A 24,375-nucleotide genomic window follows, 5' to 3' on the forward strand; every position below is an offset into this window, starting at 1 on the left:
TTGACAGTTGGCTAGAATTTAGTGATTGGTGTACAGACTTAGTGAATTGGTATCTGCGTAAGCTATCTTAGAAATTGATTCCAAAACTTGATCAGGCTGTGCTAGTCTGTTTGCAGTTGTGTTCATACTTAAGCAATTAAAGGAAATATGGATGTGCAATACAAGTTGTGGTCAGACTTTGACTGCAGTTTAGATGTGTTGGTTAAATCTAGAAAACACCCCTTAGTATGCTGCTTTTTGAAAAACATTTTACTTAGGAGTGATAAAACTTCACATAAAATCACAAAATGCTCTTTAGCTTCTAAGCAGAATATTTGAATGTGAGCCTCAGTTGAAATCAATGTGCTTATGCTTTCTGGTACTACAGCAGCTAATGCTGCATTCTTCTAGCAATATTGTGACAAGTAAGCAAGAAGCAGAAAAGAGACTAGACTACTCTGCTACAATTAAGTATCTATCTAGGTCAGTGGCTTTGTTTGCATTTATTTTATGTGCTCCTATTTGGACATATATATTCTTCCCTTGTTTTTTCTTCAGACCTCCAAGGGAAGATTGCTTGAGCTTTTTACAGGGAAGTGTGTGATTTCCTATCTCAGTAACTGTGTTTTTATTAGCCTTCCTCTGTGTTTGTGATAAAGTGGGAGCAGAGACTGAAACCAAGCTACTTATCCTTGAAGAGTACTCCCTCTGTGCATGTCTCATGAAATTCCATATGCACAGAGGTGCCCAATTTTTGCCTGCAGCTGTGCATACCTCCAGCACATGTCCTTGCACCTGCTTTTGTGGCAGAAAGGCTCAGATTGTTTTCCTTGATTATTTCCATGGTACAGACTGGGAACAGCATTTATTGCAATTAATAGGTTTTTACTAAAATTTGTCTAATTTAATAACTGATAGCAGAACACCGCAAGAAATTAGGAACCACCATTATCCTACGGTAAGTATCTTGTATTTATTTAGCTTGCTATCTTTTCTGACATGAGAGGGTGGCAAAGGACTGGAACCCTCGTCTGACTGAAGCTGACTTTTCAGCTCAGCATTTCATATGCAGAAGATTGAGTTGGACGTCCTGAGGAGAGATTCTTCTCCTACAAGTCTCTGCAACTGTTGTAACTACAGGTGGTTAGGCAGGGTCAAGCCAAAAGATAGAATGCCTGCATCTGCATTGTAAAAGAAGTTCCCCAAGTTTGCTTCACCAACATGTATGCAACTTAGATTGTTGCCTAATATTCACCATATCTATGCAGCTACAAAACTGTACATCTGTGTAAGAAATGGTGATCTATGTAGAGCTGCACTACTAGAGTAATACTACTGCGAATACACATGAGGATAAAAGAATGGCCTAACTCTCTGTGAAATTTAGGCTATTACAAACTAGTCCTGGGTGATGGTTCTAACAATCTTCTCAATTAAAACAAAACAACCAAACAAAAAAAACAAGGGAAGCAAGGAGGGAGTGAAGAAAGCTGTTCTTGGCAATTGGTAGTACTTGTTTGTTTGTCACGAGTCACCTTAACAATTTACTGTTGTTTGTATTTACTAGTTGTGATGTTGATATACAAAGAAAAAAATTTACAATGAAAAAGATTTACAAAGATTTACAAAGAAAAAAAAACAAAAAAAGAAAACAATTTTTTCTTCTTTTCTTTGCAAAGAAAGCAAAATATCTGCTGCGGAGAGAAGCATCAAGAAGAAAATTACATCAGTTGAAGAAAACCACCAGCTCACTGCAGTTTATCTCTGTGATGAAAATGTTACCCTAAGGTAAGCACTGCAGAATTAGTGAGAGCAAACAACTGACATCAACGAGAGTTAGTCTAAAATGTGCAAATGTTTACCTCACTGTGTGTGCTGTGGCCTCTATGGCTGTCCACTTGTAACTTATTGGTGCACTGTCCCACTGGCAGGGGTGCTTGTACAGGTAACTGCAATACATGTGCCTCAGCAGCACACACAGACCCTTCAAAACCTTACTGGTGGTTGTTGTTGCTTTACATATCTGTTACAAGACCAAGAGCATTAGAGGTAGAGGGAATTTCCTTTTTTCTTCATATGCATGAGTGTAATTAGTCTGCAGAGCTGCTGGGATTCCTTGTGAATCAGTGAGATAGTTGCTTTATAAGAGGAAACCAATTATAAAAGAGTTTGAAAGGGCACACATTTAATTCCTATTTGAAAAAGAGTTGCCAAACTGATTATGTGAGGAGATTCCTAGTAAGACCTTGCTTATGAGATGCATTTATCTTGCTGGAAAATTCCCCCAGATTTTTTATATCATGTTCTCCTGGGGAAATTATTTCCCTCAGAATAGGTAATTGTAGTTGCTGTAGTTTTTTTCCTTTAATTCTTACGAGTTGCCTATACAAGCATGCTGTCAGATTCTTCTGATTTCAAATCTCTGGGCTCACTTAAATTTTGTCAGCAATACAAGCTTAAAAGACATTCCAGCCTCTACCCAAAGGAAAGAGAACTGTGCAACTTGTCATTTGGCTGTAACTGGTCCCAAGCTGGCTGATCTGCAGTGTGACAAGCAGGACAGTTAGAATAGCAGGAGCCCAGGGTGTATGTACAGAACAGAACGTTGCTGAAGAGTACAGGTGTGATGTAAAAGGTAAAGTACTGAACAGTATGCATGGAGAGAGAATCTTGGATGAAAATCCAAAGTAAAAAAGGTCACACTGGTAGCAAAGAGTGAAGAAATATTCAGCAGAGGAATCTAGGGAATTACTTACATTCCAAAAATGGTTCAACTGAAGACTTATCTAAAATCAGCTACATAGTCACCTACATTAATATTGTTACTGTGCACATAGTAATCAGAGGAGTTAATGTGTCTTTAAAGAGCTGTTCACTTATCTAGTAAAATCTTTTTTTGCTATGCCTACAACAGAGACTTAAAGTCAGCAAGGTGAGTGAACATAAGCGTAATGCTGCACCTATGCAATTGATTGGAATGTTAAGAGTACTGTAGGTAAAGGATACTGTGAAATGCAGGTCACAGCTCAGGATGCTGGAGGACAAGTTCTTGACTTGTTTTTGAGAAAGACTGAGACTAAGTCTGAATGATTTAAAGCAGAGGGGTGTGTAAGAAAATACTGATGAGATGATGCATTCTATAAAATTTGCAGTCCCACGTCTTTTATTTTATGAAAAGTTAAACATAAAGTACACAAGGCTCTATATGAATTTGTATTTGAAAAGTACCTTAACAAAACAACAGCAACGTATGGTAGGTACATCTGGAAGGGCCTTCAATCTATTGTAAGGTTGCAAACTGGAGACCAGCTTTCAAGTATAAAAAGCATCACCTAAATTAACTCTTACATTCATAAAGCTTTTATTCCTTATCTGTTACCAATAAAAACATTCATATATATATATATATATTCTGCTAGGAGCAGACTGATGTTTTACTGAATTCACAGCTGAGATGAGTGGTTTTCAGGTTACTGCAGTGCTCTCTGCCTCTGCTCCCATTTAGTTTACAGGAAATATAAGTTTTTTCCTCAGTGTGAAACTGGGCTGTGGCATTTGCTTTCCTGCATTCTGCTTGTCAATCTTGCTGCTCACCTCTTGATTCACTGCTGTCAGTATGGTGAGAATATCTTCTCCTCTGCAAAAAATACAAGCAGTTTTGTATTAGAGTATTTGTATGTAACATCAGAAAAGTTACTGTGTTCTTATATATCATCTTGACCTGTGCCACTGCTAATGGCTCTTCCTTTAAGCCATCTTTAAAGCAGTTGGGTGAACTGCTTCAAACAATCAGTGTTGCTATTCTACATTGCTCTTTTCACTTTGAGTGATCACTCCCAGTGCACATTATCCACCTCTGCATTCAAATCAAACTTGTGTCCTCCAAAAGGAAGATAAAAGGTGTTGCTAAAAAGTATCTTATGAAGTATAGTTACCGAGGACAGCTGTTCTCCAAGTGTTGGCACAGTGACTGTATGTACCAGGTCCCCTGGCTTGGGCTTCTGTAGGAGACGTAATCTTGCAGGGTAGCCATGCCCAAGAGGAAGTCTGCCTCTGAGGGGATGCAGTCCAGCTGAAATCTTGCATCCGTTTCTAAAGAATGATCTTGCTGCCCGGAATCTGTTTCAATTGTTACACCTTTCTGATAAGCATCACCTTGGCAAGCCTGAACGAAGAAGACTTTTGGTTTTCCAGCAAGTGATTGGCAATTTTGCCCAGTGAAAGAAGTGGTCAGTTCCTGGATAGGTACTTCCTGCCCATCAACACCATATATGATGCCTTTTTTTCCATGAGAGAGAATACAGCAAACAAAACAGTCTTTGTTGTTGTGGTCCATGCACCGATAGTTGTTCACTATCTTACGAATTTCCTCTGCAGTGCAGTCTTTGTATTCTGCTACTGTAAAATGAAGGTTGCTAAAGACTTTTCTCAGAGCATCTGGAAAGTAAACCAAGGAGTAATTAAAGCAGTTTTCTAAAATTACAAATAAACCTTTTTCTTTTTCTTTTTTTTTTTTTTTTTTTTTTTAAATCCTGCCATCCTGTTATCCAGGTATTTACAGTTTTTATGTGAAAATAATGTAGTAGTCTGATCACTAATCATATTTGTTTTACATTCCCTTCTCTCTCAATAAAAGAATTCCTTGTGATCTTGCTGTTTAGTATTGTCTACAACCTAGCTGCTCGCTCTCACACAACTTTACAGCTAGTCTCTGTGTCTTGCAACACATGTCAAACAGTGCGACTCCTTTCCCCAAGAGTGAAGGACATCAGCTGTTTGTCTAATTCTACATAGATGGGAGTGATTTCTCTTAGAATCATCTAGGTTGGAAAAGACCTTCAAGATCATAGAATCCAATTATCAACCAGACCTACCACATCCCATCACTAAATCCTGCACCTTAGGGCCGTACCCACACAGCTCTTAAATACCTCCAGGGGTAGATACTCTACCACCTCCCTGATAGCCCATTCTGGTGTTTGACCATCCTCACCCTTATGAAATTCTTCCTAACATCTATCTAAGCCTCCCCTAGGACAACTTGATCATGCATTCAATAAAAACAAAGTTAGCATATTGATTAAAATATTACAAAATAAAAATACTGACATACATTTACCTCTAAGTTTTCCTTTGATAATACATCCTTTGATAAAATATATATAAAATATTTCTGTCAATATATTTGGGTAGTATCTGCATCTCAAGAATATAACCTGCACTCTGCTAATGGATTTTTCTCTCCTGGTCAATGTAGTGCAAATATACCCATTTCATAGACCCTAGGACCTCCAACGAGCAGCACTGCTGCTCTGCAGGACAGCCTACTGAAATGATTCCCTTGAATAGCAATATAATAGTGCCTGAATTACATATCCCCATCCATTCTTAAGTTAGAAGTAAAGTAAAATTCTGGTTCTCCAGCAAATCTGCTTTTGATTCTGTGTATTTTAGTAGTATGTAAGTCTACCACTACAAGAAACATAGCCTTGACGTGGAAGATTGAACTTTAGACTCCTAGTCCAGAACACAAAATGGTTCCTGTTTTTATGTACGGTCCACTTTCCCTGAACATATGTAAACTCATTTGTAATGTTCACTGTACCTGCATCCACGTCTGTCCCATTCCGATTTTTCATCTTTCTGAGTTCTGGCACTGCTTCCCTGGCTTTTGCAAAATTGTGATTATTCAGGATCAGGCAAACTCCACGGGGTCGGCTGGTCATTTTATAAACTTCAAGCTGTTAGAAAGAAAGATTTCTTGTGACTGCTTCTCAGCCCTTGTATTGGCACAGAGGGTAAAAAGCCAGCTAGCTTTCCATCTGGGCAGCTCTTCCCATACAGCTCTGCTACCAGGACTTGGCCATGTGCTGCCTCACAGCAAGACAGAACCCATCTCTTGCAGCCTCCATCGTTACACTCCGCCCACAAGGGGTGTTAACATTCATCCACTTCTCTGTGCCTATTTATCTACCTGCTGCCTGTCTCCCGGTATTAAAATTAGGGGTATCTTCTACTCTTAAAAACATTTCTTAAGCTTAATGCTTCTGCTGCTTCTGCCTGGTACATAGTTTCAAAATAAACAACATTAAAGAGTAGTACATCTTTGTTTTTCTAGACAGTGCCTTTAGCAGCTGTGCTTATTATAGTTCATGTGTACTTCATAAAGGAATGGTCTCTTCTGAGACAAAATTGTGACATTTCTAAGACACAAACTGACTTACCTGTGAAGGCTGATCACAGTTGCCAAGAGAATCAGGTGCCACAGATGATGCCAGCCATATGGCACTGTCTGAATACACACACAGAACATATGTATAAGTAAACAATTAAAAGGGAGTTTAAAGTGCTGCAATCAGTTAGTAAGCAACAGGATACTTGATCACTTCTCAGATAGGTGCATGTTTAAAGGCAAGATGCAGGTAGAGGTCAAAAGCTGGAAAAAAGCCAAAGATCTAAACATTCATTTTGGAAGAAGTTTCAGTTACCTTCAGGGGCTCCTCTGCTGCTGCTTTGCCCCTCTGTTACAAGCATCTCTCCTTCACCTGTAAAGCATTCATTATTAGTCCTTTAAGACACCTTACATATCACTTCAAAAATAAAAAGTATGGGAAAGAGGCCTTGTTTTGTTTTACCAAATGAGTTTAATCCATACTCTTCAATTTTCTTCAACAGGCTCTTGTCCACTTTTCCACAAATAGTCTTCAGGACAGTTAAGTTGTCTTCTCTCAAAATCCCCTTCTTCTCCATCTCAATGAAAACGTCGAGCATTGTCTGAGCAATCAGAAAAGTAGTTTGCTCTTAGGGCAGATCCATGCTGCTACTGAGAAGGAAGCTGCAGCATGTTTAGGGCACCCAAGCTGGCTTTAATGTACTGACAACATAAGTGACCCACTATCAGTCTCAATGTCTCAGTTGATACCTCAAGCTGATTCAGTTAAATGTAGGTTGACAAAAGCTAGAAGTACAATGACTAAAAATATCTTCCCAAAACAAGCTTATTTCCCTCCCACTGCTCAAAGATGCTGAGAACTAATGGTGATCACATAGGAACAAATAATGTCATTTTTAATGACATTTATCTGACTCACAGCAGCAACTTTGTGCACTTGACTGAAACTAAACATCATTGGAGCAAAAATGGGTATAAACATGCAAATATAGTATAAAGAGTTCTCTGAAGAGAGAACCCAAGGGACAGAAGCTGTTGCCAAAGAGAGTGGCAGAGCAAAGCGGTCACCCATGGATTTACTAGAACAGCCACCACTGAACAGGCACAGTTGATCCTCTAAGAAAAGAGGAAAGATTTTAAAAGAGATTTCATTAGGCAGAACAAAGTACCTAGCAGTCTAAAGGGCAGGATGACACAGTGTAAAGAACAGCTGTATCTCTTGCAACGATGTAAGTTAACTCCAAGCTCTTGGGCCTTAGCTCTCTGCCTGGATCTGTTTGAGGTTTTCTTCTAGGTTTGGAAATAAATAGAACCAGAACATTACAGGAATAGCCCTAGTGGGTGATTCTTCATTCGCTAATGACTTACTTAGCAACCAAAAGAAAACCAGCTGGAAAAGATGAATGAAAGTGCTCAGCCCTCTACTGAGTAAAACCAGTCAACCCTACACAGAGCTTGGGTGTGCAGGCATCATGCCTGGCCCAGGGCTGAACTGTGCTTTCTGGGCTGGAGCAGTACATGTCACACTGGCACACAACAAGTCCTCTATGCACCATTCCCAGTCTTCCCTTTTCCTTACGGAAAAGTGACTCTCAAATCCCTCAGAGCAACCTAAATATTGCTATGTATTATAGCAGTTATTTAAAAGAAAGAAAACAAAAGAAAAGCAAAACAAAATAATTCTTACAGTTTCAGGACTTAGCTTGCATTTTGGTAATTCTTTTCCCAAAAGAAACTTGAAACACTTCATGTCATCTTTGGTGATGTTTTCTGACAGCTGAAAGAGCAGATATCTAGAAGGAACAGGAGAAGACAGTTTCATTGTGTTTTCTAGCATTCACCTTAGCACAGTTTAATGCTGTACCATTGAACCATCCCCTCTGCACCTCCAGCTGCCTTCCCAGGGCAGCTTTTTTTTCTTTTTAATCTGAGAACATTAGTCCCAGAACAGACAGAAGTCAAACCATTTTCAGCTGCAACCAAAAAATATGTTTTTTCCCCAAATCAGAATTGCACAGAAAGTTTCTGCACTGGGACATGAAGGTAAAGGCAGTCACACCCAGTCACTGACTGTTGCCCATAACAAAGGCAGGGAGGCCTTTGTAGTCTGCAAATTATCTCCGAATCGTGGAATCACCAAGGTTGGAAAGAAGCTCTAAGATCATGTAGACCAACTGTCCACCTACTGCCAGCATTTTCCCACTAAACCACGTCACTTAGTACTACATCCACATGTTTCTTGAACACCTCCAGGCACAGTGACTCAACCACCTCCCTGGACAGTCCATTACAGTGCCTCACGACTCTTTCAGAGAAGAAAGCTTGATCTTCTTTACTGGACAGAAATTTTCTCTACTGCTTATACCTGCTTTTCCTAGGAAAGACGGAGATGCTTATGTTCTGCCAAACCTTACCTTGGTGTTAACTCATCAGTAAAAATCTTGCACCTACCCACCCAAGAAGGATAACTGATCCCCAGAGAACAACTCCGGGGTCAGGCTCTGCCAGACTTTCGCCTCCAGGACCCTGGTGAACCCACACTGCCAGCCGCTCACCTGAATGGAGACACCCGTGCCCTGCCTGGGACCTGGAGCTCCCTCTCCATCTCCTCTCGGCTGGAGCCCAGGTGGGAAGCCAGAAGGTCCATCCGATTGATGCGGTAGAGCAGCTCCTTCAAGAAGAACAGGTCCCCCACTTCGATCATCCCTTTCTCTTGTAATGCTTGGAAGAAGGCCTTGGGCTCCTCAATATCTTCCCGCTTCCTTACAGTGACGTGCTCCAGGCTGAGAAACTTCAGAGATGCCAGCTCAGTCCTGTCCAGCGCCTCGCTGATCACGAAGAGCAGCTGGGAGAACTCCATCTCCCCGCAGCAGCTCCAGCCCTGGGCCGGGATGGGCACCACTTCCTCGTGCACCCGCGCTTCTGCGCTTCCGTCCGCCTCCCGGCGGGCGGGGCAGCGCCCAGGCTCCTGGGAGCTGTAGTTCCGTCTGGATTTCTTACTTGAAAGCCCACAGTTCAACTCAGAGACTGCTTGTCTGCCAGACGGGGAGCTTTCTGACAGAGCTGAGGCTGTCTCCGTTCACAGTTACGGAGCGCTATTTTTAAAAAATAGAAAGAGGCCGGAGAAGTCGAAAATCCCTGCTATGCGCTTGGCACGATCGGGAGGAGAGCGCAGGGGCCGATCAGCGCTCACCAGCGCCCACCTCCCATACGCCTATCTCCACAGGCGTCACTGCTGTCCAAATGCTGAGCTCCTTCCTTCAGCCTGAGCGGCACTGTGCTTCATATTTCCTTTTCTTCTCTTACCATGAAATACCAATACTTCTCTTTTTACTGTTTTTTCTTTATGTCCAATAGCACATCAGTGCTCTTTTTCCAGCGGACAGATTTCTCATATCACTTCAAACACGCATACTACTGACAGGAAGAAGTGAATTTTACACGTGTGAGTGGTTTTGTAACACACGCAAAACACAGCATTCTGTGCCGTTTTACATTAACACTGCTCCCTGCTTTTTTGAATTCTTCCCTTTTTGCTTCATAAAATTCATACACCCACTGAGCAAAACCAGTAAGTGGAAACGTGGGGGAAGCAGAAGGAATAGCTTTGCCTCTGTGCTGAAGTATTTCAGAAGAAACACACAAACAGACACATGAAAATCAATTGCCAGAGTGGCACTTCAGTGGTTAAGCAAAGTAAATTAGAGGACTTCAGAGTTCTCCAATAAGAGTTTGAGCTCAAATCACACCACTATCTTCACATGCATCCTGAGGATATTTCCAGCACAAAAAGGAGTCTTGAGAAAACTGAACTTATTTGAGCAGGTCAGGAGCTCTCCCTCTGCCTGCTGCAGTCACACCTCCACAGTCTAAGGGCACTAACAATTCATCGCTATTTTAATACAAGTGAAAAAAGTCTCGGAACACATTTCCTCCTCGCAAGCCGCCCCCAGGCTGCTGACAGGAAGCACAGCACACTCAGTCGAGGTATTCAACCCCGTTCCCCAATAACAGGCACAAGCCACTGAACCAACTTCCTTCCCAGCCCTCGGGATTTGCTGGAAGCTTTCAGCAGCAGGAGCAAGCCCACAGGAAGCAACACGATGGGGTGAGAACTTGGAATGGTGCATAACCTCTGTTATAAATTCTAACAAAGAGATGGTATTTTACAGCAACAGGAGGAAGGAGGGAGGTGTTTTTACTGGTTAGAGTTTCATGGTTCTGAAACTGAACATTAACAGCACAGAGAGCTGCGCTCAGCACTGATTTTAAAACAACCTCTTCCTACCAGTACTCCCTTTGAAAAAAAAAAAAAAAAAAGGAAACAGTAATCTGTGAGCATGCTCTCCCCGCCCCAACCTCATCCTTTGGCCTGGCTGTTACACCCAAGGCTGTGTTCAGGGCCGATAACAGTTTCATCACGTACTGTGACTGTGCTAATCATCTTACCCCATAAATAGTGAAAGCCCCAGAGCCCCTTGAGCTCTAATCCTCATAACAAGGCTGCACATGTCCTCTCAGTTCCTCCTAAATATTGTGAGTCTTGAGCATCTGTAGGCAGAGGATCAATTATGTGGAATAATCACTGGCAGTCGCTTATTGGGATATTCCCCTCCCAAAAGAAAAAAAGTATTGTAGACACCTCCAGGATGGAACGCAGTAAATATGCACAGAGTGTATTCCGTGACAGTTCCCTAAGCCCAGGGATGGGAACTTGGTGGTACTATAGAACAGATAACTGCATAGCAGTCAATTATGGTACTATGGAACAGATAAATGGAACAGATAAGTGCATAGCAGTCAAACTGAGTTAGTTTTTCAGTTGCACCAATTGCAACAATGATAAGTAATATTAGTCATTCAAGCTCCACATGAAAGTAAGAAAATAGTATAAAAAAGGGAGGAGGAATTTTTGGGAAAGATACTATCGCAGGCAAGTTGGGAGGACATGCTGACTTCTGGAACCAGTCAATGGGCTGAGCCTCTCTTCCCACCCCCACAGGGACACCTATTGGGTGAGATTTGCACACTCAGTTACACCAAGTGCTTTCTTGGGAAACACAGAAATCTCTATGGAGGTATTCCATAGTTCAGAGCTGCATTATTCATATTATTGGTATTCAGAAGAATCTGCCATATTGGATACTTACCCTTTAATACAGCAATTAACCAGAAATATTTACATTATTATCATACAAGTCACTAATGTTCAAAGCCCTAAGCAAGATGTTTGATTACTGCCTGCATATAGATTGGGTCAAAGGTGGAAGTAATCTGAGTGCAGTGAGACTTATTTTTTTCCCCTTTTTAAACAGCGTATGAGTTAACATCCCCTCAAGTCCTGTTATAACAAACTCCTACTGAATAGACTGCAGGAACTATGGATCTGTTTTTTTGCACTGACATGTCTGGACAAAACAGCTTAAACACAAAGTGGCTACAGGAGCATTTGATATATAAAATAGCCAGGCGAAGCTCCAAAGATACGTGCAGAATAACTTTGCGTCTAGCTAGGAATGTGTTACAGTTGAGAACTGCAGAAGTCAGTCACATCATGTGACTGGGGAATTCCCGCGGATGTCAAACATAGAACAAATACAGCAGTAAGCAAAGGCACAGCTTCAGAAAGGAAAAACAAATGAGTACTTGGGAATTCCCAAAGATCTCAACTATCTTTTAGTACACTGCACAGAAACCACTGTAAACTAAACAAGTTCTCTGTAAGTTTGCATCTCTTTATCAGAAAAAGATAGATCTGAATAATTCCAGAAAAGATGTGCCCATGTAAGTTAGGGGTCAAAATAAAAAGGATGGCCATCAAGGACTTAACATTAAAAATTTCCTGAGAACATTCTAGCTCCGAACTCCCTGCTGCACAACTGGTTCTTCTAAAGGATGTGGAGTTTGTTTCCACTTTTCATGAGTTTCCAGGATTTCCTGTGTGAGATGTAGATGGCAGACATAGCCAACAATTAAATATAAGTAATTAAATAAAAAATCTCCTATAGTCAAACTTTTCAGTGCTCTAAAAACTTTGAAAAGAGTGAACCCTTACCAAGTTAGTGGATACTTAAACAGCAGCCTGTGCTGAGAGAAAGCAGCAGTGAGCAGGCAGGCTCCTAATACGTGCCAAAAACCCACCCTGGCAGCAGCAGATTACCAGTTGTCCTAAAGACTGAATGATAAATTTCCCAGGGAAGACTGGCATCAACAACTCTCTGGGACACTGACTTTAAACTGATGTTCAACTGAAGAAATAAGAAGATTCAAATCAAAGAGCAGACATTCATGGCTCTGAACGAACACTGTTTCCACCTAAGCAGATAATGGCCCTCCCTCGGTCTTCTCAGCATTTTCTTTCCCAAACAGCCTCACTTTGACTGCTTGCTTTCTAGCTTATCTCTGCAGGACCTAACTCAGCCTTGCCTTCCTGCCAATCTTGTGATTCACTAACCACTGGTAGTGCTTCCATTGGCTGAAAGCATAACAGACTCAAGTGCCAGCATTGCTTCAGTGCAAAGTTCTGCCTCCCAGACATGAGTTGAAGAAAAGGGAAGGCAGGCTGACTAACTATAGCCTTCTGAACAGAGAGGCAATCGCCCCTCCCCCTTTCCCCGAGTTGTTTCCCCGAGAGCTACAGAGAAGAAACAGTCAGGAAATTGTACAGTCTTCAAGTTTCCTTCATACCTCTCAGCTCTGGTAGAGGGCAACAAATATGGTTGGAAACATTGCAGCCACTCTGCCATGGGGCTGCGCATATTTATTGTGCTCAGAACCACAAAAAATGAAAGTGCATTTTCTCCTTCATTGAGTCACATATCAACTCAAAGTATGATTTCTTCCTGAAATTACTTGTAAGTAACAACAGCTTCTCCAAAAGTCATGCCTCCTATTATATGATAATATGTTTATTATTACTATATAAAAAACCCAAGTAACACCAAACAAGTAAATTTGATATTAGACATTAAATTCTCCTCATGTGGAATAAAAGAACCTAATCTGAGAGGACAGAACTCTGACACAGAGACACCGAAAGAAACAGAAGTGCTGTAGATTCACCACTTCACTAATACCAATAATATTTTCTCTAAATTCTACTGGAGCAGCTGCTGCCTGCCAGCAAGCTTCTCCCGGAGGAAGCTACATGCTGATTTCATTTAAACCATATTTCCAGAAAGTTTAAAAGAAAAAAAAATTAACTTCTACATTTATAGCAAGGTCTCACTTATGAAAATGCTATAGAAATGTAAATTGTGATGTTTCCTCAACAGTTAACCAAACATCAGCTATAGAAATGCATCATAACCTGTAACACCTGTTAACATCTGCCACAAATAGCATTCTCATTTATATAATACTTGTAATATCTATTTATTATTTATGAAACCTGTATGAATAGAACTGTGATTCTAAGAACAGACATTCTTTTACTTGGAAAGTAAACATGGTAAGCAGAGCAACTGTCAACAACTGTGAAGAATTAGGAGTAAAAGGCCTCACTTCAGGAAGACAAACAGGGCTGAATTAAGAATCCCTGCATTACAGCTAGACACAGATCTATTAAGAAAAAAGCATAACTTATAAAGTGTTTCACACTGATCCTTTATCTTGCTACAAAGCTTAAAAGGGATGTAGCCATTAGAGTTTCAGATGGCTCCCAGATACTGAAAATACAAGGTAAGAGCAGCTTCACTGGCATCAGCTGCCGTTATCAAGAATGTCCTAACTTTAAGTTTATTCTTTTCTACCATGTCTCCATCTGCTAATGAAAGAATATCAATGCGCCACCTCTCCGTCAGGGTGTCTGCCATAAAATACTTCAGTGAAAGCAAAAATAACTTCTTTAGCTGAAGCAAAGGAGGTTCGTTGTGCTGACTGTCCCTCAGTTAGCTCCTGAGAGGAAAACACCACAAACAAGGGTGATGTGACAACAAACAGTGTTTATTACAAAAGAGATTAGGAGCCCATAGCACCTACAGCCAGGAGGTGACAGTACCTCAGAATTGTGTCTCATGGAATGGAACCTTACTTGCAGTGGTCAACAGCCTTTCAAAAGATAATGCTTCCCAAGCATTCTGAGAAAGAGCAATTGGAAATTATTAAAAATTCTAACCAGCAATGCTGCCCAACCATGCAAATCAATACATAAAGCAAACAAACAAACAAAAAAATGTGAAGGAAAAGAACCAGATATATAACAATCATTTTTCTTTTACCCTTCTGGATGGAGATATTATTTTCTGTGAAAAACTACACAGCTTCCAGAGATACCCAGTCACTCACTTCAGTGTAAATCAGTTACAGCCTTACACAGGCTCTCTGGGAAGGGATCTGGTGCTCTGAATCTTCCTGTTCTTTCCTTCAGATTTCAAGGACTTACTCTCCTAACAGACAGAAATTATAATTCCATTAACATAAAATACTTAAAAATCATACTGCTTGGAGGTGCTTCCTCACTTAAGACCAGGACTGAACAGATTTCATTGCTTCTGCACGACAGGAAAGCAACTCTTTACTCCTCCATTGCCTACTGATTTAAGTTTGGGCAGACTCATCACACATGGCATTTGAAAAATTTAGGTCAGACGGCTCCTTGCAGGACAGCAATGAACTACACAGACCCAGACCATTTCTCTTGCAAGTTCTCTTAAATTCCCTGTGAAAGTCCATTCCAGAAGCAATTCCTAATCGAGGACGTTCCTAGTTTTCCTGCTTTTCAATTGACTGGCATTGTGGAATTTGGAAGATAAATTGTTTCCGTAGGGTTGATGTTATCTTTGGCATCTGTTTCCACCCATTTAATATTAGTCTTCCCACTTCCTTGTTCACTTCTGTCAGGATGGTTATGAGATCCTTGCGACTTGAACAAAAATTAAGAAAAGTTACATTAAAATACACAGTATGTGCTGCTAGGGCAGAAACTGATCTATTTTTGCTCCAATAAAGTGAGATCTCAGAAAGTTATCTTCCCTTCACCTTGCCCGCAACTAAAATTGCACATCCCATTTTGTAGCCAAAGAATTCCATATGTTTTGGGGAATAAAAGCAACCTCCATGTAGGATCACCTTACAAATTAACACAGCTTTCCACTTCAGTTGTGGTCACAGTAGCACAATAAAATGAAACAGAACCAATCTAAGCATTCACCAAGCTGCCCTTTGAACATCATAAGAAGGTAGCGTCTGGAGGAAAAATTCCATTTTCTAAATTAAGTTTATGAGGGAGGCAATGATGAGAATTATGAGTAAAGAATACTGATTTTCTGCCTGTGTACTAGCCAAACAAATTTGCCTCTCATCAGGTGTCACTGGAAGAAAATCCACTTACCAGTCAATAAAATGTTAAGAGTGTGCACACATAAACACACCTGCCTATATGTAATGTTCCAGCATTACAACCCCAAATCTGTACTGGGTTAAAAATAGACTTACAGTGGGCAAAGTAACTCCATCTTGTCACAGAGGCACTGAATGTAAACACTGCCCGTCTCTATACAACGGTAGCACTCAAAATCTTCCACAGTAGCCATGCCAACCAGAACATCAGCCTGGTCAGGAATAGAAAGCAGGGGGATAGCATCCGTCTCAAGATGACCAGAACAGTCTTCCTTTACTGCAACAGCTGGATGACCTACGTAGCCCTGGCAGGCCTGTATGAAAAATAGCTTGGGCTTGCCAGCAAGAGAAGGACAATTAGATCCACTGAAGCAGGAGAGTAAATCTTTAATATTTACAAGTTCATTATCAACGCCTTTTATTTTGTTCTTCTCACCATGTGAAAGAATGAAGCAAACAAAACAGTCCATGTTGCTGTGATCTTTCTTGCTGTATTCTTTAATTTTTGCAAAGATTTGGTTTGCTTCTAGATCCATATACTCAACTGTGTCAAACTGAAGCCATTTAAATACTCTCTTCAGAGCTTCTGGGGAAAAAAAAAAAGTCAGAAGGTACTTATTAAACATAAACATCAGGCTATCCGCAGCAGAACAGGTCACCTATCTCTTAGCCTGCCAAGTCTAATTAGAGAATGGCCTAATTTTCTTTTATTTTTTTAAAGGAAAACAAAAAACAGAAAAACCCCATGCAGTCAGGTTGAACACTACTATTTAAAACAAAATGCATGTTTCAGACTGCCCTAAAATTTATCTGTACAATTTAGTGAAATGTACGTTTTTTTTAAACAAGGCTTTCACTATTTGCATAGCCATCTCAGATGCTTAACAGAACAAAGCTTGGCTAGTTAAGGAAGAAACAACTCTTTACAATAACAAACTACCATTCTTAAATGAATTTGATCCCTCATTCTGTGAGAATGATTTATGCAGCAAGAAGGAATACAGAGTAACCTGCTAAAGTGCTAGCAAGGACAGAGTGCTACATAGACTTCCCAGCAAATATTGACTTGTTCAGGGAGAGATCAAATAGCTGGGAAGAAAGAAGCATGTAGACAGGCAGGGTGGAGTTAAAACATCATTGGTGTGCGCTTTCAAGAAACTGATTTTAGTTTATTAAGTTAAAGTAGTGATTCCTGCAAGAAAGCAAGCATTAAGGACAGTTATAAAACAAGAAAATAACTGCATTTATTTGAGCATTATTGCAAACGGGTGTCCATACTGACTAAATTGGAATGCTTTCTCAGCTTGCAGCATGGCCAAGCTGTAAAGCAAACAAACACTGAAAGATATTAAGGACCTCAGAAGTGCTACTCTATGATAGGTAAAAATTAAAAGCAATCAGAAAGTGAAAGAGCAGATTAGTAAACTCTCCTTCACTTTTTGTTACCTATGACCAGTTAAGATGATGCTTTTTACTGACAACATAAACACCTTCCTTAAGTCATCAGCCAAACTGTTGGACATGGTGTATTTCAAAATTCTACAGCGATTGTCACTGCAGTTAATTTGGAGGCAAAGGAGCTCAGTGGAAGCAATCATTTTTCACAGTAAAAATAACTCTTTCAGAGGGTAATACAAGAGACTAAATTAGTCATTGGATTAAAAAAAAGTACACACTTCCATCTTCCACTGTTCCTTCTCTGGTTTCATCTGGATTTTTGAAACGATAGTTATTCAGAATCACGCAGTAACCATGGGGGTTATTTTCCATCTTATATGATTCCACATGCTGTAGAACAAAGAAACCATGTAAGAAAGCAGTGCCAATCACCCAAAAAAGAAATATGCTATGTACAGATTGGTGCTCCTCCATGTCCAAACACACACACACACACACACACACACACACACACACACACACAAAAAAAAAAAAAAAAAAAAAAAAAAAAGTCTTGAGGGCAAAGCTACAAGAAAAATAGCTTAAGAGTACAAGTCAGCCCCAGGTACAGGTGAGAGGAAGTTGCTTGCTCTTCTGGAAACCCTCCTCCTCTCTCTCTTTGGTTAGGATATGATTTTGGAATGGGAGAGAGAATTCGTTAACTAAATTCTGCACACATGGAGGAAAAGTTCCTGCACTATACCATTCACTCTGAGAGTCCTGGCTTTCCAGCAAGGTAACAGATGCTTCTGGGCCCTTCCCAGCTGTCCAGGATATTCCTGGACAGGACTTTACTGTCCTAGTCTCTTTAATATTGCTTTTCTTCCCATGACAAATAGGAAAACGACCTTTGTTGTCTTGTAAGGTTGCTGACAGACAGGTCCTCACTAATGGATAAGGCTTGGGTCTTGTTTTGAAAACAGGAACTCTTCCACAGCCAACATAAAAACCAGAAGTCCTCTCTTTTAGCTCTTCCACTCACTTAGCCTTAAAAATTTATTCCCCCTGCTCCCAAGAGTTAGATGAATACTTCAAAGGCAATCTTGAGGCATTTCTCACCCCACCCTCCGCTCCTTGTCCTGGTGGACACGTAGACACACAGACTGGAAAGCTCAGACTTTCGTTAGAATCATTTTCTAAGGAGAAGATAAACAGAATATTTTAGGATAAATATTCCACTTTGCGTATTTCAACACCAAATAAACAAAAACCAACACAAAGAGATGAAGCTGTGCAAAGTTTGGAACAAATTATACAGTTGTGTTAACACTGTACAGCCCTAATCAGATATTCTTAGTATTATAGCTATTAAGCAGAAGTGAACTTCTGGGCCTGTGCACGTACAGCAACCTGAGGCAGGAGATGGCAGGCACTGCATTCTCACAACAGCTGTACCTTGATCAATTTCTTTGTTCTTTTATTGGCAGCAAGGTCCAAATAATAGCAGCATGAATGTGATAGTCACCCCAGGAAAGCCATTCACTAGCATCTCCACTACGGGATACATAAGTAAAAGAATAAACCCATTTTTATAATGGTACACCACAGCCAACTGATTTACTTCTGAAGTTACTGTCCCTTCCCTAGAGGGTTTATGTTGGTAGACACACCAGGCAAGCAGAACGCTAGCATAACGGAAGATCTCTTCAAAGCAAGAAAACACTGCTCTAAGTACAGCTGCCAGGAATAAGTGAATAAATCGTCACCTTGGATTCTACACAAGGAAATAAATGACAATACTTGTTTTAAATTGAGTTTAATTGTCAGAAAAGCAAGATCTACCAACATGCTCCTTTCCTGCTTTATCAAGGGGGAAAAACTATACCAATAATACTAAAAAGCTATTCTCCTGACAAGGGGTTTGTTTATCCTGACCTTCCTTAGCCCAGGACAGAACAGAACATGTTTCAGGGAGAGGTACAAGAAAACATAATGCAATAGTGAAATAGCAGAGAACATTAGAAAGCAAGGGTAACAAAAGCTGTTCTGCTCATCTTCATATACTTTAAGAGGTCTCTCTTATCTCCAGATTCTAATATTCCAAAGATAGAGCTATGAAAGTCACATACACAAAAAAGAAGTTATCCTCCTAAACAGCTGTTTAATTTACCTTTTGTTTTTTCTTCATAGTTATCAATTTTGTTCTTTAGGTCAGGTCTAAATGCCTTTAATATACTCTTCAACATTGTTAGGTCATCTTCCTTAATTATCCCATTTCTTTCCATTTCCACTAACACCTTCAACATTGACTGGTAAAAAAAAAAACAAAAACAAAAGGACAGCAAACAAAAAGCATAACCCAAAATCATATAGTGACTCTCAATAACAGCATTATCAGACACTTCTGGAGAAATCAGCATCTTCAGTTCCCAAAGACTGATCAACTTGAAGATCGATTTATTTTTCCCCCAAACTTCATTAAAACAAAGGTCAGGATGCAATGTGAATGAAGAAACAAACCACTAAGATAAAGACCATACTGTAGAAATTGCCTATGGCTAGGTTATCCTGCTTTGCTTCAGCAGTGCAAAACACTTAAGCAGATAATAACACAGCATCTTCTTGTGCTTCTGCATTCAGATGAACTGCTGTAAGCCATTCAGCTGCATGACTCTACATTTCCTAACACAGGAAATACCTTCAGTGATGACTTTATTATTTAAAGTGGATTTGTCCACCAAGTTGGAGGTAAATCTGCTCATTTTGCAATAGTTGCTACAACACAAATAGGACTTTTAAGGAAGCTTCTTTGTAATACCAAATACTTTCAAAGCACTATACATTATTTACAAAACAGGTGTGAGACTAGCTCACCAAACCTCCTAATATGATTGTGAGGGAATTAACAGAGTTGTTACCTCAGATTACAATGAAAAAGAAAACGTACCCAGTAACACACAAAAATTTGTGGTGGAACTCACTTGAGAGCTCATTTTATGATGTCTGAAAGATTGCCTTTTTTTTTTTTTAAACAGCAAACATCACTTTTATTAGATACACCATATGCACAAATGCCTTACAAAAAGTCAAGCAAAGATGAAAGACAGAGCATGACAAGTATCGCAAGAAGATGAAAAGGCATGTAGTGTAGACAGAATGAGAACAGGAGAGTAAAAAGCAGTGAGAAAAAAGGGTCCATGCTGTCACAGCACCTGTTGGCTACCATCACAAATCTTTGAAGAACAGAAATTTCATGAGCGCACTAATCTCTCCCTACTCCTGTCCTAAAATAGGCAGACTCTGAGATAGTTTTGCAAGAAACTTCTCAAGATCATTTTGCTTACAACATTATCCCGGAGCTTGTTCTTCGGTAATTTTTCTTGCAGCAGGAATTTCACACTCTTGACATCTTCTGCAGTTAAGTTCTCAGCAATTCCATATAGCAGTTGTCTGGCATTAAAGGTCAGAGAAAGACTGATTAAGAAAGTTATGAGAAGTAAACGTGGCAAAATGTAAAACACGGTCTCCAAATTCACAGCATCAAGTAGTCATGCTGTAATAAATACAATTTTGCTGAACAATCCATAAAATAACACTGTAGACAGAAAACAAGAAAGACAACAGAACTGTTGTACATTTTGCTTGCAAAAGTATACTACTTTTATGCCTACCTATAGGCTGACACCTTTGCCATCCCTGGGACCTGGAGCTCCCTCTCCATCTCCTCTCGGCTGGAGCCCAGGTGGGAAGCCAGAAGGTCCATCCGATTGATGCGGTAGAGCAGCTCCTTCAAGAAGAACAGGTCCCCCACCTCAATCATCCCTTTCTCCTTCAGCACTTCAAAGAAAGCTTTGGGCTCCTTAGTATCTTCCTGTTTCCTCACAGGGACATGCTCCAAGCTGAGAAACTTTAGAGCTGCCAGTTCTTCTGTGACCAAAGCCTCAGAAATGTCAAAAAGGAGTTTCCAGAAGTCTGAACTCATTTCACATGAAGATTTTGATCTAAACACAGACAGAATTTGATTTGGTTTGTCAGTAACGGTAGTGCAACCACATGATTATAAAAGGTATCATGCCATACAGAATAGTCTGAGATAAATACATGTAATCAAACATGCTTCAGTAGACAGAAGCTGTCCCGCAAACATAGCTTTGATACTTAGCCCTTTTGGTTCTCTGAACTCACTTCCTACGGTGTATTTCAATAACCGGATGTACTGATATGTAAGACATACTATCCTGGCAAGTCAGTGGTTTTTCTTTTGTCACTCAAAATCTGAAATATAGACTACACAGTAAATAAGACTGACAGATTTTGTACTATGACAAAGATAAAGGTTTTACATCCTGACAAAGGTAAGGGCCCATATGAGCATGTTTCTAAGCTATTTAGCTGCTTCAGTATACTGCTTCTGACCTTGGTCAGTGTAAACACTTTGTCCTGTTTTGGTTCATCTGGAGAAAGTAAAATTCAGTCCCCATTTCTCAGTAATATTCAGATCATGTCGACCTCTTCAAAAAGACCAGGAGAATTCTTGTCAAAGCAGTTCTGTTTCACTAATCATCAAATATCATCCTCCTCCTCCATCACTTACCACCTCTATCAGCTTCACCAGTATTAAATTTGACTTGCACATCCAGCCTTTGAGCACAATAGAAAGTCAGAAAACAAGTTTCAAATCTACAACTTACTGCAACTAGAACAGATGTGCCATCTACACGCTGTATTTAAGCCTGTCGGCTTAAATGTAAATACAGGAGCACACTAAAACAATATTTAACTGCATCTGTCTTCTACTTCACTACAACAAAACCGATACAACGGCAAACTATTTCTTCTACACCATAAATAGCCACTTTAACACACTTACTTGGGAAGGTGGGCTGGAAGACTGCTGAGACAACTCTGAAAAATGAAAGTAATTGTCCTGGAAGTTTCGGGAAAAGTACTGGATGTACTATGGCCTGTGTTGTCATGTGACTTACAAAATGAAAGCTGTATCGAAGCTGTGATAATTTTGCAGCAATTTCCTTCTCTACTTATCACTCTTCTGGAATCAGGAAATTGTTACACTGGCCATGAGAAAAATTAGTAAACCTACAAAAGTAACCAAAGCTTTTGAGAGTACACGCTGAATAGCATAGCAAGGACTTGCTAGCATATGGTACTGCTCATTAAATGGTGATTAACTATGAATCCTAATTAAAAGATAGCAGTAAAGACGTGCATTAATTACATCTTCCCATTTAAAAATATCTCAGTTCCATCATCCTGTTGTGTCACCAGATCTTTCACACCCTACCTCCATTCTTTGAAGTCCCACCTGAACTCACCTAGCCTACTTTTAACAAGCATATTTATGGAAGATTATTTCCTAAAATCAAATATCAGCACCATATTCAGTAGCAGTACTTGGTCCATACAGTAAACTGAAAGGCTAAACATCTCCTTGAAATTATTTCACATTTCCCCATTTGCAAAAGAATTTAAACAGTATTTAAGTTTTGGCATTTACATCTTTTTTCATACATAGAACTCTGCCCTTCGTGATGAAGTTCCAAGAATGATCTGTTGGTCACTGGTACACTTCATGCATTGGGAAGCATATGAACAACAATCAGTACAGCTACCAACCCCTCCATCTACATCTGAAGCTCAGTTCAATAATATGAAAAGAGACAGGAGAACAGAAATTCAAATTTCACAATGAAAGCTACCTTTCATTGATTTCAACCTACCTGCCTTTAAGAACTCAAAATTATAACATACCTTTCAATAGAACGAGGCCTACAAACTTCTTCCATAGGTCATACTCTTGTAAGAACTCAGAAAATTTGTCTGATGTTCAATTGCATGAGTCTTCCTTTTATCCAAAGGTTAGAAATTACACCAAGGAACAGAACAAGCACTGTCTGATCTTCAGGTCCAAAACAGTTCTGTTTCACGTTATCCCATGCCTCACTGTCTCTCTTCCTTCTTCAGTCACTCTGTGTCTTAAATGAATCAAGATTCCAGTTGCAGATTTAAAGAGGCAAAATACCGTGATTAGTAAAGCACGAAAAATATTTGCAGACAAGTCCAATCCTAAGATAGCTCTTTCCAGACAGAGACCTCTCCCATCATGCAGTTGTTCCAGGGAACACCCCTTCTGGTACTGTTCTTCCTGTTTTTATGATTTCACTTCTTATTTCTCTTTCATCTTTCCCCAAAATATCCCTGCTCTTTTATTAACCTGTAGTCACTCCAATTTCCCTCAGCTTTTCTGCAGCTCTGTTTGGTCCCTCTGGCTTCACCAAGAACAATCTCGATGATCCAATTAATTCCGTGTACAGCAGACCACAAAAAATTCAGCTCTCCCAGAAAGGCTGGCCTCAAGGAAGCGAAAAATGCTGACGGAAATTGGTGACTGGCCTCTACTGGCAAAAGCCAGGATAAACCACTCCTACACAAAAAACTGCCAGTGTGGAAGGACTTGTCAATTATACAAATCCCACTTTAAAGATCTTCTGAGTAAATTATATGCAATTATAAATAAATTGTAACAAATCTTCCACACGCCCAACCTAAATCTCCCCCTTTTTAGCTTGAAACTGTTTCCCCTTGTCCTACTGCAACAAACCTGCTAGACTCTCCCCTTCCTTCCTATAGCCCTCTTCAGATGCCAAAAGGCTGCTATAAGGTCTTCCCGGAGCCTTCTCTTCTCCAGGCTGAACAGCCCCAGCTCTCAGTCTGTCCTCACAGGAGAAGCGCTCCATCCCTTGGATCATTTCTGTGGCCCTCCACTGCACGCACTCTAATAGGCCTGCATCTCATCTCTCTTGTACCAAAGACTCCACACCTGGATGCAGTATTCCAGGTGAGATCTCACCAGTAGAGAGCAAAGAAGCAGGATCACCTCCCTCAACCAGCTGACCACATTTCTTTTGATACAACCCAGGATACAGTTGGCTTTCTGGGCTGCAAGGGCACACCGCTGTCTCATGTCCAGTTTACCAACCATCAGTACCCCACACCCTTTTTGACAGGGCTATGTCCTATCCTTTCATCCCCCAGCTTGCATTGATAGTACAGTTTGTCCAATAATGCAGTTACACCGTGAATGTCATTAAAGTCTCTTCTGCAGCATCTGATGCACAGACTCAGATGAGAACAACTCAAATCGTCTATTACAAGTTCTCACATTACTCATGTACCTTCAGAAGTTTCCTTTTTCTAGCTTTCCCATCCACCTTCACAGGTCAACAGAGCATTCTACAAACACTCTTCAACCGTTCATGCAGGTGCTTATCCAATCAGCCATGAGACATTCTTTCTTCTTCTAGGTGTCCTTGGTTCTCATGCTGTTTATCTTGCTCCACAGCTGCTGCTCTGAACAGTTTTTCTTGTATTCCCAAACTCTTCCAACCCGAATCACTCTTATGATTCTAAGATTCTTGTCAGTGCTTGTACTGATAAAATTCAATTGTTATCTGAACATACGAAAGAGGAGTGCACCAAATCTGAACACT

At 40.3% G+C, this 24,375-nt stretch overlaps 2 protein-coding genes across 5 annotated transcripts; both read right to left on the reverse strand.

Moving 5' to 3' along the window:
• Nucleotides 1-31: 31 nt before the first annotated feature.
• On the reverse strand, nt 32-9,295 carry LOC125696904 (caspase-8-like). Its single transcript, XM_048953228.1, has 8 exons — nt 8,707-9,295; nt 7,839-7,944; nt 6,615-6,753; nt 6,468-6,524; nt 6,204-6,271; nt 5,585-5,720; nt 3,915-4,416; nt 32-3,616 (listed from the first exon to the last, which is right to left on the reverse strand). Exons 1-8 carry the CDS (start codon nt 9,009-9,011, stop codon nt 3,481-3,483), a joined length of 1,449 nt encoding a protein of 482 aa, XP_048809185.1. The 5' UTR covers nt 9,012-9,295; the 3' UTR covers nt 32-3,480.
• A 4,779-nt stretch (nt 9,296-14,074) lies between these two features.
• Nucleotides 14,075-22,751, reverse strand: LOC125696903 (caspase-8-like). 4 transcript variants are annotated; one of them, XM_048953224.1, is made up of 8 exons: nt 22,637-22,751; nt 20,539-20,868; nt 20,212-20,317; nt 19,038-19,176; nt 17,987-18,063; nt 17,167-17,278; nt 15,587-16,076; nt 14,075-15,014 (listed from the first exon to the last, which is right to left on the reverse strand). In XM_048953224.1, the coding sequence occupies exons 1-8, from the start codon at nt 22,669-22,671 to the stop codon at nt 14,855-14,857; spliced, it is 1,449 nt and encodes a 482-aa protein (XP_048809181.1). In that variant the 5' UTR covers nt 22,672-22,751; the 3' UTR covers nt 14,075-14,854. The 4 variants fall into 4 exon arrangements, with proteins under 4 accessions (XP_048809181.1, XP_048809182.1, XP_048809183.1 ...); XM_048953225.1 differs by lacking the exon at nt 22,637-22,751 and adding an exon at nt 21,738-21,839; XM_048953227.1 differs by lacking the exon at nt 14,075-15,014 and having other exon boundaries at nt 15,621-15,825; nt 15,927-16,076.
• Nucleotides 22,752-24,375: the final 1,624 nt, after the last annotated feature.

Source organism: Lagopus muta, chromosome 8 (assembly GCF_023343835.1).
Source record: "Lagopus muta isolate bLagMut1 chromosome 8, bLagMut1 primary, whole genome shotgun sequence".
Lineage (NCBI taxonomy): Eukaryota > Metazoa > Chordata > Aves > Galliformes > Phasianidae > Lagopus > Lagopus muta.

Bases quoted from the DNA above. Each gene is read 5' to 3' on its own strand.
- LOC125696904 (XM_048953228.1), bottom strand. From the start codon at position 9,011: ATGGAGTTCTCCCAGCTGCTCTTCGTGATCAGCGAGGCGCTGGACAGG. The intron at 6,754-7,838 runs GTAAGAATTATT...CTGATTGCTCAG, and splicing joins GCAAGCTAAGTCCTGAAACT to ACAATGCTCGACGTTTTCAT. The intron at 3,617-3,914 runs GTAACTATACTT...TATTTTTTGCAG, and splicing joins TTGGAGAACAGCTGTCCTCG to AGGAGAAGATATTCTCACCA.
- LOC125696903 (XM_048953224.1), bottom strand. From the start codon at position 22,671: ATGGAAGAAGTTTGTAGGCCTCGTTCTATTGAAAG. The intron at 19,177-20,211 runs GTAAGCAAAATG...TTTTTTTACCAG, and splicing joins ACAAGCTCCGGGATAATGTT to TCAATGTTGAAGGTGTTAGT. The intron at 18,064-19,037 runs GTAAATTAAACA...TCTTCTCCTTAG, and splicing joins CTATGAAGAAAAAACAAAAG to AAAATGATTCTAACGAAAGT.